General features: G+C 48.1%; 1 protein-coding gene across 5 annotated transcripts in view; it reads right to left on the bottom strand.

Moving 5' to 3' along the window:
• Positions 1–15264, bottom strand: part of CCDC30 (coiled-coil domain containing 30) — a 39756-nt gene that overhangs the window by 9379 nt on the left and 15113 nt on the right. Inside the window, exons 9-17 of one of the 5 annotated variants that reach the window (XM_074892662.1) lie at positions 14198–14313; positions 13490–13597; positions 12877–12977; positions 11864–12053; positions 6734–6832; positions 5821–5961; positions 3850–3987; positions 2895–3052; positions 1600–1846 (exon numbers count right to left, since the gene is read on the bottom strand). In XM_074892662.1, the coding sequence (XP_074748763.1) occupies positions 1600–1846; positions 2895–3052; positions 3850–3987; positions 5821–5961; positions 6734–6832; positions 11864–12053; positions 12877–12977; positions 13490–13597; positions 14198–14313 (1298 nt within the window). The remainder of the gene's footprint in view (positions 1–1599; positions 1847–2894; positions 3053–3849; positions 3988–5820; positions 5962–6733; positions 6833–11863; positions 12054–12876; positions 12978–13489; positions 13598–14197; positions 14314–15264) is intronic. The other 4 variants (XM_074892663.1, XM_074892664.1, XM_074892665.1 and 1 more) reach the window with 4 other exon arrangements.

Genomic DNA, 15264 nt, shown 5'->3' with positions numbered 1-15264 from the left:
AGCCGCTCCCCATCAGACCTGTGCTCCAGACCCTGCACCAGCTCCGCTGCCCTTCTCTGGACACGCTCGAGTCATTCAATGGCCTTTTTGGAGTGAGGGGCCCAAAACTGAACCCACTCATCAAGGGGCGGCCTCACCAGTGCCGAGCACAGGGGTGAGATCCCTTCCCTGTCCCTGCTGGCCACGCTATTGTTGATACAAGCCAGGATGCCACTGGCCTTCTTGGCCACCTGGGCACACTGCTGGCTCCTGTTCAGCCAGCTGTCCATCCCCCCCAGGTCCCTCTCTGACTGGCAGCTCTCCAGCCACTCCTCCCCAAGCCTGTAGCGCTGCTGGGGGTTGTTGTGGCCCAAGGGCAGCACCCGGCATTTGGCCTTATTGAAACTCCTCCAGTTGGCCTCAGCCCATCGCTCCAGCCTGTCCAAATCCCTCTGCAGAGCCTCCCTACCTTTTGGAAGGTAACTGAGCTCTTTGGTTCACCCACCTTCTTGCAAGTACCTTGTACACAGACTAAAAGCTCTTCCCACCTTTGGCATATCAAAACCTTTTTTCCCAGCGTTGCTTTCAGCCACCTGTAGATCTGCACTCCCGCTTTGCATCTTCACCCTCTGTTCTGGGGACCAGATGAAAGCCTCTGAAGATCAAGCTTCCCTTCTCAGATAAATCCTCAGACAAATTCCCAAGCTGGGAAGTCTTGAGCCAGCACTGCAGGACCTGGCAATGTCATTTGTCCTCAAGATCAGTTTTGTGGGGTTTTTTTCCCCACGTGCTTCTACCAGGAGGTTTTTCAGCATTCCCTCTAAACCTTGGGTCTTGGTCTGCTCTAACTGTACATGTTTGCTGCTTCTTGGTATCAACACGACTCTGACCCTCCCCCTTCCACTCCCTCTCCTGCCTACAGGCCACCCTGTCCTCTCTTCTCTTCCAAACTCTTGCATATAATCCTTGCTCCTTCACAGACTCCCCATCCTGGATCCCTTCATCATTTCTTCCCCTTTTGGCAGGGCTCCTCCCCTTCTTTTTTAGATCACATGGTAAGAAAGGTGAACAAATTGCATTTAAAACGCAGCTAAACGTACTGACACAGAGGGGTCTTGCCTGCCAGTAGAGCAGTCGGAGAGCAGCAACTGAGACACGGGCACGGGGCTGCAGCAGAACCCAGCTGCTTCGAGGGGTTCAAGCACTGGAGTGCAGGAGCAGAAAATCCCAAGGAGGAGCAGGGAGGAGGAACAACTGCCTACAGCAAGAGCAAGGCTGTTGTGGGAATACCCAGCCAGCTCTATTTCCCACACTTCAACAAGGAGCTGAGAAAGAGCTCCAAAAAAGTTTAAAACAGCACTGAAGGACTGTATAACTTCTTTCTTTCGTGTGCACTAAGGGGGTTGTTCAGTGTATCCAAACTCCCGCTACATCCAAAAACACAACAGAAGGAGACGATGACATTCATACTTTCCAAACATTTTCTCCAAGGAAATCAGTCAGCCTCATCTCCCCACTGCGTGCTAACACCTACAGGACCAGCTTCCAGTCCACTTTAATTAGGTTTTGACACTAAATTAGTGAAAAAAAGTACAGTGCAGATGGCAAAGCTGCCCATACCTGTTTAACACTCCCATCTAAACTGCCTGCAGAGCTCTGCGACACGAGAAACCTGTTGTCTCTGTGTGCCATGCCTTGATTTATCCTCAAAGTCTCTCTGAGTGTGCTGTCACCCTGGTCCCGGGTAGTCAGGATATCTTGTTTTAGCTGGGCAATTTCTTCCAGTAACAACCGTTTTTCTTCATTGCTCTCTTTCAGCTGCTTTTCTAGCTCCTCCCTCTTCTTGTTGCTTTCTAGTAATTCAGAACTTGAAGGAGAAATAGGAAAGGAGAGATATAACTATACACATCCAAGGGAAACCACCCTCGGAAGGGGAAAAACTTGGGATATGAGATTCCAGTGAAACACTCAAGGCAACGCTCAAGCATCTCGGGAGGCTCCAAAGGGGATTTAATCCCGGGTTTAGCAGTCCTGGGCAAGGGTCAGTCTTCCCTGGACACTGACCCACAAAAAAAAAAAAAGCATCCGAAGGGTGAGCTCTCAGTCGTTCATGAGTAGGTTATTAACTGCCAGCTAAGGAAACACTCGTGTGGGGCCATGTGAGCGGGTCTGTGCTCGCAAGCAGCACAGCAGCCCTCGCACAACGCCTCGCTGTGTGGAAGTACGGGCTCAGATCTCCCAGGCAGGCTGTCCAACTGATCTCAATCCAAACTATATGGCCTTATAAGCTAACCTACCTGTCTTAGCCTGGTTTTACCTTATCTGAGTACCTAGCTATCCAGGTAATTGAGCTGGCTGTAACTATACTGGATCTAACCCAAGCTTTTACTTACTAATGAGAGCCTGAGCGTAGATGCTCCAACTCCAAATTTGTATTGATCTGCTGAAAAAGGGGAGTCAGGGGACCTGTAAGAGGTTTATTTACAACCCTGACGCTTGCTGACACCTGCCCTCCAAGGACAACTGAAGTCCACAGCAGGATGTGTATGAGCAGCTGCTGGAAGCACTTAGCCCCAGGGAGCCCAAGCCCACGATGGGAGCTTTCTGCGACGGCGTTAGTCCAAGTACTACCTCACCCCAAGAGAAGCAGCCTCCTTCCTAAGGACAGCGCTCATTTATGCCGTTCAGAATCTGGAAGAGCTGCAGAAAAGGTTTACTCCTGACTGATCATGGTGTCACTAAGGGAAATGCTTATTCACCACAATCTCTGCAGAGGGACGATTACCCAGTAAGGAAGATGCAAAGCTGCTGTGCCCATTTTTGCCAGAAGCAGCACTACGGGGATTTGTAAAAGACAAAATATTAGTCAGCAAAGATAAGGAGCAGAAAGTACCACAGGCCGTGTTAAGGTTTACCAGAGCAGTTCTTGTTCATCCCTCAAGTTTTTGACCTGTTCTTCCAAAATTACTACTTTAGCCATCTGTTCTTCATATGTCTTTTCATCTGTACATAGATCTTCATGTTTCTGCTCGACTTTGTTAATCTGTTCTTTTTCTCGTAGGAGTTCAGAGACCTGTAAGGTCAGAAAACACCACGACTTTGATTTTCTTTGGTTTCATGGAAACCTTTTGAGTAGTATAAGGCAATCTGAGGACTCCATCAAGACATGGCTTCTGATTCTGCAGCTAAAATGAAGAAGTCCTCTTTTCTGCACGGGACGTAGCTTTGTCTAAACTATCATCACATCACATTTCTTTATTTGATTTCATTCTTCTGTTGCCCATCTGCAGTTCTCAGCACTTTATATCATGTGCTGTATCTCTTTACAAAACTAACAACTCTTGGGAAAACAGGAAGAGTACAAGGTGTGTATTCAGCTGTTGCACATGGAGAGCATCCTCCACCCAAGTCAGCCCAAAACAACTTTCTGCAGATGGCTGCTCTCTGCTTTCAACGTCTCCTAAACCCTTAACACCAAGCAATGGCAGACCCAAAACCCGAGATGTGAAGAGAGGATACCAAGAAAATAAAAGGGGCAAGAAAGGAAGGCACAAGGAGTGCATAAGGACACAGAAACGCCCAGACTGGCTCGGGACCAGAATCTGCCTAGGCTAATATCTCCTGCTAAGCAGAGGTGAACCAAAATCCTTCAAATTAAAATACTACTCAGCCCACTAAACACTAGCAACTGCTTTGATTCCTAAAGCTTTTTAATCCATAGCTCTTCCTGACTGTATGCTAGTACTAATATTTCAATTCCAGGTTTTCTTATCTACACCAAGATGAATTTACTTATCAATTTGAGCAACACACACTAGCAGCTTCTGTCTGCATCAGACACCAGAACAACGGTGTCTTTACATTCCTCACCTTTGTATCTAACAAAGCACTATCTTTTTGTAGTGTCTCATGGGATACATTAATTAGATCCCTGCTTGCTGATGTTCTTTGGAGACTCAGGAAGTTATTACAATGGCTTGTAAGCTCTGATTTTGAGTCAGGCAACCCCTGGTGAGGAAACAACAGGAGTTAGTGGATGTAATACACTCCAAACTACAAGCTCAGAAAAAGCTTCCTCCTCTCAAATGTCCAAAAACCTCTTGAAAACAAAAAGAGAGGTCCCAACAAATGCAAAGAGCTCTTTGCATAGCATCAGTTCATAGCACACCATTAAAATTCACAAAACCAAAAATACTATCCAATTTACTCGCCCGTTCTAGGTGTTGGACATCCTGACAAACACAACATTGAACAACCTCAAATCTTGACCTCCAGGTGTGTATCTCCCATGAGAACTCAATGATTTCATACCAAGCTAACGTCCAATACTTCGTTGGTAAACGAATTGTCCCCATACAGCTGCTCTATCGAAAGGGAATGAACCCATCTGTGAAGCTGGGAATCCCACCAAACACATGCCAAGTCCTCTATTTTAAAGACTGTTAGTCTAACACAGGCCACTGGATTTCATCTTGTGATCTCTTTGGTTGGAAAATAGTCCTTTGCTTCGGCAAACCACCAGGCAACTGGTGGCTGAATTGCAACCAAGCTTACAGGGACTTAGTAGGATTTTGATTAAAAGGTCCCTGGACTATGAGTAGATTGAACTATTGGGATACAAAGATTAAAGAGTGACTCCTCCTGTTTTCCCCACCACCCCTCAAATCAGAGAATTCCTTTTCACGTGCGTATTCACAGACTGACCTAGCCCCTTCCTAAACCACTCTTCAGCAAGGGTTGGTCTGCATCCCGAGCTTTTACAAGGTGAAGCTGTTGCTTAACAGCACTACAAAAGTCCTGTCCTCTAGATGCCACTGTTCCTCCAGTCAGACTCTTGTGTATGTGCAGTTGTGCCAACAGTTCAGGACTTTCACTGTTTTTTATTTATGTTCAAGGAAATGATGTGACTCACAGCTGGTTTAAGGCCTCTCAGAGTGCTAAAAAATGGGTTTTGTAACAGAGGGAACCCCCGCCTTTGCCAGTCTCCCTCAGGTCCCCCTTGTCTGCCTGATCCAGGCCACACATCTGCAGCTCTCCTACATTTTTAGCCCCATTTTCAGCCCCTCTCCTGCCTACGCCTGTTCCTTGTGCAATTGTGCTGGCGTCACATTCTCTCTCTCCTCTATGGCCCAACTGGAAGATGAGAGCACCAGCAACTCTCCCAGGAGAGATAAACCCCCCAGAAGTCTATCCAGCAGTTAAATTCCTTCAACCAAAGCGGACTGAGGTCCTTGGGGCACGTAACAAAAAGCAGCGCTGGGATCCCAGCAAGCTGCTCATGTAGACTTCTCTGACTCATACGTGTTCTGACTTCTTCACATGCCATATTCTGGTTAAGAAAGAATACTACTGATGTTAAAGAGGACCCACGTTAACCAGATTCAGAATTAGCCAGTTGATCAACCTCAGAAAAGCAATCACTGCTAATGGGTGACTGTGCTGTTGCTCTGCAGGGAGCTCTTGGCTCAAATCTACAAGTACCCTGCCATGTCGTGACATGGAGAGACGAAGGCTCATGGTCACAAGTAACTCTGCAATAAATACCTAAGTCTGAAAACTTCCACTCTGCCCTCCAGAGAAGGGGGCTTTGGCTACAAAGTTGGAATTACTGTTTTGTTGTTAGATTCACTGAAAGGGAAAATAAGTTACAGTCAGAAACAGTTCCATTAAAGCAGATGGATTTAAAAACATCTGCCAAAGAAGCTTTGAAACAGGCTGGACTAGAGAAATGCATCGAGAGAAGTCAAGCCATGCACTCGGGGAGCAACTGGGGATGTTTTATGGAGTCATCCAACGGCGAGTGTCTCCTGCAGGGAATCCCACTGCAGGAGCTCTATGTACCTGGCTGCCCAATACCTTCTTCTCAGCCTTCAGATCTTCTCGTAACAGTTCAAGCTCAGATGCAAGTTGCTTTCTCCATTCTCTCCGCTCTCCAAGATGACTTCCCAACTTCTCTATCGTTTCCTGACAGCTTTCCAACATCTGGAACAAGCAATATTAAGAGTCACTTCTACAGCATCATTTACTCTAGCAAAAGAGAAACACACTGCAGAAAATGCGTCTTCTAGAAAGAAGGATAGGAAAAATGGTTCTCAAGAGGGTTCCTGCACCTTATACCCAGGGCTGGCAGGACATCTCTGAAGGCCTGGAGCCTCCACCTGACCCAAGATGCTTGGGACCTTAGGAAGGCCCTCTCCCACATGTAACAAAACGACTGCAAAGCCAGCCCCAAACAGCCTTGTAAATGCACCTACTTCGGTTTCACTAAGCCCTAAACAAGAATCAAGCACCTTTACACATGTAAACCCTTCACCCTCACCAGGGAGTCAACAAGCTCCTCAGCTTGCAGTGCTGAAGGCAAGACAATCTCATAAGAGAGATGAGTTATCACAGAATCTCAGAATCATTCAGGTTGGAAAAGCCCCTTGGGATCATCGAGTCCAACCCTCAGCCTGACTCTACAAAGTTCTCCCCTACACCACATCCCCCAACAGCTCATCCAAATGGCCCTTAAACACACCCAGGGATGGGGATTCCACCCCCTCCCTGGGCAGCCTATTCCACTCTCTGACCAGTGGAGATCATGGAGATCATACCAGCATGTCAGCTGCTTCCCACCAAAGACATCCATCTGTCTTGCACAAGCTGATGGGCTACAAGTTCTCAGAAGATGGTGACAAAAGGCATTCAGAGGAGATGCTCATTTAATATGTTTCTAAACAAAATTATCTCTTTCCCAAAGAAAACCTCTTACCTCTCGCATCTCTTGTGCTCCAGACGATGCCTGCTCTTCCCCACTCATCTCAGTTTTGTTCTTCTGCACTTCAAGTAACTCTGTTTCTAAACTTGTGATCTTAACATAGACAAACCACAAGTTAAAACCAAACCAGTACTCACAACTAGTATTAAATGCACAACTACTACTAAATTGCTCCTTGTGCTGCTACTAAAGAATAAGCCCCATGTCTGGAAGCAAGGAGGAGGGGACGTGGACAGTCGCCAGCGTGGGCTAGCTCCAGCTCATCTTTCATCCTGCAGCTTCAAAGGCTGAAGAAGCCGTCCAAGGGCAAGTCAGAAAATGAAAGAACCCTGCTCCACAAAAGGGGAGAAATGACCCAGACACATGGTAAAAATTCAAGGCCTCCACCAACTTGTGGGCCTTCTACATGCTGCTCTCCCAACACGGAGGACCCCACGAGACCCTGATTTATATAACAGGCCAGCCTCCTGTCCCATGCTGTCACAGTGCCCGCTCCCCCACAGCTCATCTCATCCAAGTAGACGTTTGACTCTGTCAACCAGGACTTGTCCTGGGTCCCTCCACTGCCCAAAGGTTTTATCTCCCTCCTGCAAGGCTCTGAGGACTCTTGACTTGTGCCAGCAAAACACTGACCTCTGTGCTTCTCCCAGCAGGCAAGAGTTTGTCTGGACAAGTGCTCACTCTGCATTTCCATTTTCCCCCGAGGCATCTGCCCTTGTGAGGGATCTCACAGAATCATCAAGGTTGGAAAAAGACCTTGAAGCTCCTCCAGTCCAACCATGAACCTCACACTGACTGTTCCCAACTCCACCAGATCCCTCCGCGCTGGGTCAACCCGACTCTTCAACCCCTCCAGGGATGGGGACTCCCCCCCTGCCCTGGGCAGCCCATTCCAACGCCCAACAACCCCTTCTGCAAAGAAATCCTTCCTAAGAGCCAGTCTGACCCTGCCCTGGCGCAGCTTGAGGCCATTCCCTCTTGGCCTGGCGCTGGTTCCTTGGCTCAAGAGACTCATCCCCCCTCTCTGCACCCTCCTTTCAGGGAGTTGTAGGGGGCCATGAGGTCTCCCCTCAGCCTCCTCTTCTCCAGACTAAACCCCCCCAGTTCCCTCAGCCGCTCCCCATCACACCTGTGCTCTAGACCCTGCACCAGCTCCGTTGCCCTTCTCTGGACACGCTCGAGTCATTCAATGGCCTTTTTGGAGTGAGGGGCCCAAAACTGATCCCAGTCATCGAGGTGCGGCCCACACCAATCTCGTGGGAACAGTTTTAAAGGCCTTAAGGGGGTCAGGAGCAATCCAGCTTCTCCTCCCCATTGTGGTTCTTGCAGACCCTTTTGCTAAATCCGACCTCAGCACTCACAGCCTCTCTGCTCTGCCTCCTGCCAGCACAGCGCTCAGCAGCCTTTCCTTTCAGCTCCTTACGCTCTGAAGAAAGTTTGTGCTGGTTTTCTGATTTCTAAAAGCAGCAAGCTGGCCTCCCCAGCTGCCTGAGCTGAGCTTTCACTGAACAAGGCCACAAAGCAAGCGGGGACACTGGAAGCAGATAAAAGTCTGTTGCAGATGAAGTCCAGCTTCCTCTGCACACAGCATACACCGTGCTCATACGTGCAACATCCATCGCTCCACTCATACAGATGAGCCTGTGGTGAAGCACATAAGATGCCTTATGCCTTTCTCACCCTCCTTTCTTTGCACTTATTCACAGATCATTTTTCATTCCTTTCCAAAGGGAAGCCAAAGCGCCCAGCCTCTGCCAATCCCAGTCCATTTAAAGTGGTTACAAAGCAGCATGTCAAAGCTCAGAAACTTTGCTTTCACCGACAGGCTTCAGGCACGAGGTGCATCTCTTAAGGCTCCCAGCAGGGAACGATCTCAAACAAGAGATGCAATACTGGTTTTTAAGACAAATGATGCTACCCAACCTAGGTGTTGAAAGCAAATCGGTGGGGTGAAACACCCAGGCCTCTTACAGAAGAGCTAGAGGGCAATAAACCCCCTCCTCTTGCATGGCTAGATGATAGTTTGGGGTTCAACAAGACTTTGGAGTTCTGGAAGGCATCTCAAAGGCAAAATACACCTCCCCTCCCCACCCCCAGCCAACCTTTGGTTATGAAGTGGATACCCAGCTATACATTTCCATCATTTTGCTTATTTTTCCTCCAAGACTTTAACTTTTAAGCATTGAAGTTGTGCATTGAAGTCCTGTGCCAACAGCAGAACAATACTCACATTGTATCCTGGCGTCTTCGTTCCGAGTCAGTGGCCTAATCAGCCAAGATTTTTGTAAGTGTGCCAAATCAGAAAAGACTTCCAAGTCCTTCTCACATAGGGCAGCCTGGCAAACACCCAGCAGCGCTGCTTTCTCCAGCCTCAGGCACACCTGCCTGCGAGCAGTCCTTCCCTCAGGACCTCCAACACACCCAAAAGCCCCTTGGAGATGAAGGGTGCAGCTCTGCAGCCCTCCATCTGAGCAGGCGCCGGACTTAGCTGAGGTTTAACCCACCTCCTCTTCCATCCTGCAATCTGCCCCTCGCTCCCCCGCTGCCCCACGTGCCTCTTTTCTGTCTCTTTTTCAGCTACAGCGGCTGCCGAGCTCATGCCAGGCACAAGGCCTTGCATCTCCTCGGCTACTCGGTGCTCCCCACTGCGTTCACCCTGCACCCCCCAAAGCAGCAATCCCAGGGATCTGTTTAACGCTACACTGAACAAAGAAGGGATTTCTCCAAACTGGAAACACATCTTGTTTGATTTGCAGAGGGTTGTATTTATTGTAGTTCAGTGAGAAAGTGGGAAACATTTTATCTGTGCTGAATAAACCCTGATTTATACAAAAGCACAGTCATGGTGCATCAGCAATAGCGTGGCCAGCAGGGACAGGGAAGGGCTCTTACCCCTGTGCTCAGCACTGGTGAGGCCGCCCCTCGATGACTGGGTTCAGTTTTGGGCCCCTCACTCCAAAAAGGCCATTGAATGACTCGAGCGTGTCCAGAGAAGGGCAACGGAGCTGGTGCAGGGTCTGGAGCACAGGTCTGATGGGGAGCGGCTGAGGGAACTGGGGGGGTTTAGTGTGGAGAAGAGGAGGCTGAGGGGAGACCTCATGGCCCTCTGCAACTCCCTGAAAGGAGGGTGCAGAGAGGGGGGATGAGTCTCTTGAGCCAAGGAACAAGTATATGGACGTGTGCAAGCACCGCTCGCTCCTGACTGAAAACCTGTGTGCTCCCTTCCTCCTCACCTCAGAAATCCAAGGTCCTCAAGGGATACAGACTGGTCCTGCTGCCTGGCAATCCAGGACCACTGCAGAGAGCATCTCCTAACCACAGACAGAGGGGAGAGGGTGACTCAGCCCAGGGAAGGAAGAGCTTTGGGGCAGGCAGCAGGACTCCACCCAAAAGAAAGACCTCCTCAGCCAGCCTTTTTGGGGTGAAGCTCACTCACCCATATAGCAAGACCAACTTCTGGCTTCCTCTGTTCTCTCTGGCTATAAATTCTTCAGCTGCCCTGTCTGTAAGGGATCATGTGCCCTGGTAGTGATGCTGCACAAACACTGCAAACGGTATTTTCCCTGGGGGCAAGCAGTGACAAACCAGTCCCCTAAGTGCAGGTGCTCCTCACAGAGCGACCTCCAGAGGGATCGAGAGTCCGTCCAGTAATTCGTGGCTAAAGACCACACTGACAAAGGCAGCATCAGGCTGAGAAGCCTCAGCAATAACCTAATCCTTGCTTAAAACGTGGATGGAGATGGCTCTGAAGGTCTCGCAAGGAGATCTCTAATACTGCCATGGTTCTGGTAAATTGGATAATCAACATGATGCTTCGTGTCTGTCAGTTTCCAGAGGTTCCCTGATTGTCACACACAAATGAGTGGAAACAGCAAAGACTTTCCATCAACCTCCTAAAGTCAAAGGATGATCTGAGTGGTCTTGTCCTTTAACAGGAAAAGATCCAGATTGCCCTGGGTTGAGGGTGCCCAAAATCAAGCAGGACATGAGTTAGGAAGAAACTGGTAAGGTCACATCTTGATGAAGATTGAGCAGAGCTTCTCCAGATGAATTAGCTTATTGCAGCTCTTTAAAAAAACGTGTCCAGCCACGCCTGCCCCATTCAACAGCAGATACTGCAGCAAGAGATAACTGGTGACAAGAGAAACTCACTGTCCCCTCCAATTTGTTATTTTCAGCAGGGATGTCCCCCCGGCAGTCCAGATCCTGGCCCCACACACCCAGGTGTTTGCCTCATGGGCTGGCAGGTCTCCAAGACGCTGTGCTTGGGGAAAAGCCAAAAGCACAATCTTTTATCACCAGCATGCTTAACTGGTGACCTTTCCTGGGATCATGGATCATCAGTGTCCCACACTGACCATTTAAACCTGTTGGACAGGTCTCGAGAGGGGTTAGGGATTCAAGTCAAAGCCTAGACTTCTGTCATGGCTGCCAGGTTAAGGGACAACCCCTGGGCTTCAGGAAAACCTCTTGCCTCTCTTCTGAGCCTCAAGAGGACTTGGAGCTTCCTGGAACTTGCTCTTCAGCAGGAACCACAGGCATAAAAAACAACCACCCAACATGGAAAAGCAGTTCCTGCAGAAGACCAACACTAAAGTCCATCAGGAGCACTGATGCCATCTAAGACAGCCTCTCAGGGGAAATCAGAGCTTCTAAGCTATAAAAGCTTCAGAAGAAGTAGCTCCAGAGAAAAGACACAACTTGAATTTGAAACAAAAAGGCTTTGCTTCAGTTCAGCCAAGAAACTGAAGGATGCAGAGCCCACACGTACAGAAAGGGAAAGGAGCGTCGCCTGATCTCACTCCTGGGGATGCAGGAGGTCCATTAGCCAGTTAACTCTGCTTGCCCAAGCACCAGGGAGGGGGAACAGGAGCTTGAAAAGACAATGTTGCTGTGACACTGGGGGAATCTGCACCTCCAAGCAAGCATCATTTACTCACTGCTGGAATTTTCCCCTTCTTTCCCGAAACCGGCAGATTTTGCTAGTTGCATTTCTTGTCAAACTAAACAAAGCAGCATGCAGGTTTAGGTCAAACATTGTTTTATTTTACTAATCAATATGCAGAGAGAAAAGTAGCTAGAATTAAACAAAACCAAACTGTATTTCTTCCATTCCGTACTTACTTTCCGGTGAAGTCCCTCCACCTCACTCTCAAACTGGTCCTTCTGCTTGGTTTGGAGCTGTGTCTCTCCCAGAATTGATTCCAGCTCTTCATTGTGCTCAACCAAATCCTCGTGTTCCTGCTCCAGTTTTTTCAGCCTGTGAAGAAGCTGCGAATTCCGGCCCTCGATGTTTTCAATCACCTCTCGGCACCTACGCACCAGAGACCGACATCACCAAGGCTGCAACTGCCACACAAACATATCGACGCGCATCCAAACCGCTTACTGCTGGCGAGGAAAAGCCAATGTGTTTGTGAAATGCTTCTGTCCTGCTAATTTCAAGTCTCACATCCAGCATGACCTGTGCCTGCTCTTACTTAGGTGATGATTTAGTGATTAATTAGTGGTAACAGGCTCTATCCAAGTAACAAGTTCTGGGGAGAAAGCTGGTCAGGCACGAGGATGCTAACAGCAGAGAGGCAATGGCAAACTTAGCTGCTTGAGGTGGGGGAACAGGCTTGGGCATTTGAAGGGAAAAAAAAGAGTCAGAGGGATGGGATCAGATCCCCTTTCCTCCATAAACCTTCTAGAAGAGGCGCAGCAGTTTCCTGAGCAGGCCACAGGAGAACAAAGCTTTGACTTCCCTTAAAAAATCCCGGTTTACACATTTAAGTTTGAAAGCCCTGGACAGCAACCAAATCCAGAGGAATCTTCCCAGCAGCAAAACAGTTTCAAAACCAACACTTCTGTCAGCAGAGAACCACAAAAGCCCAACCCTGTTCTCTTAGGAAAGCAACAAACTGGAGACAGTGTCAGAAAACAGCCCATATTCTTGATACCAAGGGCTACAGACCCACTCAGGACTGCATTACCTCCAAACCTTCTAATCTGGGAGCAGAGGAACAAAGTTAGTATCAAAGAGTTGTCTAAAGAATCCAATACTTAAATCCATTCTGCAAGACAGAATACCAGCAACCAGAGCACCAGACAAGACAGTGAAAATACAACAGATGAAGGATTTCTACACTGCTCACCTTTTATGAAGCATTTCACTACCCTGATATCTGTCTTCTCGATCGGAGCCAGCTTTGCCTGAAACGCAGACTCCTTCAATCCCCCCTTCATCCTTTGTGCCCTGTGTCAAGAGAAAATGAAAAGTAAGCACATAATGAAGACTGAAATTTTAGCACAATGTGATTCCAAAGCTACCAGAGTGTCTCGTAAACAAACAAAACAACCAGAAAACATGAGCTACATCAGCTGCTCCACCACCCACAGGAGCAAAACTCCCCCCATGACCTATAATAATATGAAGGCACTAGCGAGTATTAGATTACACCAACAGACATGCTCTACACATTAGTGTATTCACAGAATCATCTCGGTTGGAAAAGACCTTGAAGATCACCTAGTCCAACCATTAACCTCGCACTGACCGTTCTCAACTACACCATATTCATCGTGCCCAGCACAAATCCTACGTCACACCTGCACAGGAAGCACGCACGCGTACGTAGAAAGGAAAACAGAAGCGTTTCTGCACCACAAGCCATGTGTCTTCATTTCTGGCAGAGGGCTGGAATTCAGAGTGGGGCTATGTGTTCAGTTTGCTTTCTAGGACAGTAAACAAAAAGCCCTTGAAAATACCTGCAGCGAGGACGCTGCGACTTCTTCAGTCTCAGCTGGCGCAGGCAAGGGAAGTCCTTGCTTCTCGCTCTTCTGATACTCACAGATCTCCTCTTTGAGCTGTTCAACCTTCAAAAGGAAAACACTTGCTTTTATTTTTGGTGAATGTTCATCTTGCTGTCTTAGAGAACTGATATTTCCTTCAAATTTGCTGTAGATAAACTGCAGATTTATTAATATTAACCACTCAGCTTTGAGATCATGTGGCTGCTCCAGCTGGGTGGCCTCAGACTCACAGAATCACACAGAATCACAGAATCATTCAGGTTGGAAAAGCCCCTCGGGATCATCGAGTCCAACCCTCAGCCCGACTCTACAAAGTTCTCCCCTACCCCACATCCCCCAACAGCTCATCCAAACGGCCCTTAAACACACCCAGGGATGGGGACTCCACCCCCTCCCTGGGCAGCCTATTCCACTCTCTGACCACTCTTGCTGTCAAAAATTTGTCCCTCATGTCCAGTCTGAACCTCCCCTGTTGCAGTTTAAAGCCGTTCCCTCTTGTCCTGTCACTAATCCCCTGGGAGAAGAGACCAGCACCAACCTCTCTACCACGTCCTTTCAGGGAGCTGTAGAGAGTGATGAGGTCTTTTCCAACCTGAGTGATCCTGTGAGGCTCGTGGTGCCACGGCAGAGCAGGAGATCCAGCAGCAGGAGATGGGTACTCACCAGATCGAGGAATGCTTTTCGTTCCAAGTCGAGCGTTTGGACCCGTGCTCGCAGCGTCAGAATTTCCTTGTCCAGCCTGCTGTTGTGCTCCATGGCCTTCTGCAGCTCAGTCCTGTCTGTACAGAACAGAAAAAACTGGTCAGCAGCACCAGTTTGGCCCTTGACCAAGCTCAGAGAGGGGCTATCATGAGGAATATTTCTGGAATTGCCTTGCCCTTACACACGGGCGTGTGAGTGCAACAGCACAGAGGGAGCTCCCCACACATACGGGAACACGGTCCCTTCCCCCCATCACAGAGGTTTATCTTTCTGGGGATCCAGGTTCAACAGCAGTGCTGTGTTTATTACAGGAGTCTCTCCAAAGTTATTCCAGGGATTCAGTTCACCTCCAGATCATGGACAATGCCTCACCTCAGATATTTAGGTATGGCCTTCACAACCAACTGCAGCAAGCTTTGAAAAAACCCAAACAGCCATATTGCTGATTTTTATCATAAAATTCATCCTTTGCTACAAGCAGAAACACAATCACAGTTAATGTATCAGTGCTGTGCTAGCATTAATATTTATGAAGTGGCCAGCACAGTAAAAATTATGCTTGCATACCAACCCTTCAAGTGTGAATCAATAAACCTGTGCAACCATCACACCAATTACAGCAGACTATCTCGTATTTCAAGTGTAAGAAACAGGAAAAGCTGTCTGTATTAGGAGCACACTGACAGAAACGTGTCTGAGTATACACCAGTGTCCTACTAAAACCAGTGAGAAGACAGTTTTCCTTACAGAAGAGGTGAACAAAGATTCTTCCCCTTCCAGCTCAACGCTGGGCACAGGGAATTTCAGCTTAAATTTGACTTTTATTCAGACAAAAATAAAAAATGTATCTTCTTTCTTGGTCCCAAGCAGGAAAAAAAAAAAAAAAACAAACAAAAAACAAAAACCAACCATCAGCCCAAACCGCTGTTTCAAAGAAGGATTTTGATACTGCATTTTCAGTTTTGTAATCTAAAATAAAAGGCAAGGAACACCTTCTACCAAAGCGTTCGTTTTGCTGACAAGCCCGT

The sequence above is a fragment of the Strix uralensis genome, chromosome 23, assembly GCF_047716275.1.
Source record: "Strix uralensis isolate ZFMK-TIS-50842 chromosome 23, bStrUra1, whole genome shotgun sequence".
Classification (NCBI taxonomy): Eukaryota; Metazoa; Chordata; class Aves; order Strigiformes; family Strigidae; genus Strix; species Strix uralensis.
This window is presented reverse-complemented; position numbering and strand designations above follow the sequence as displayed.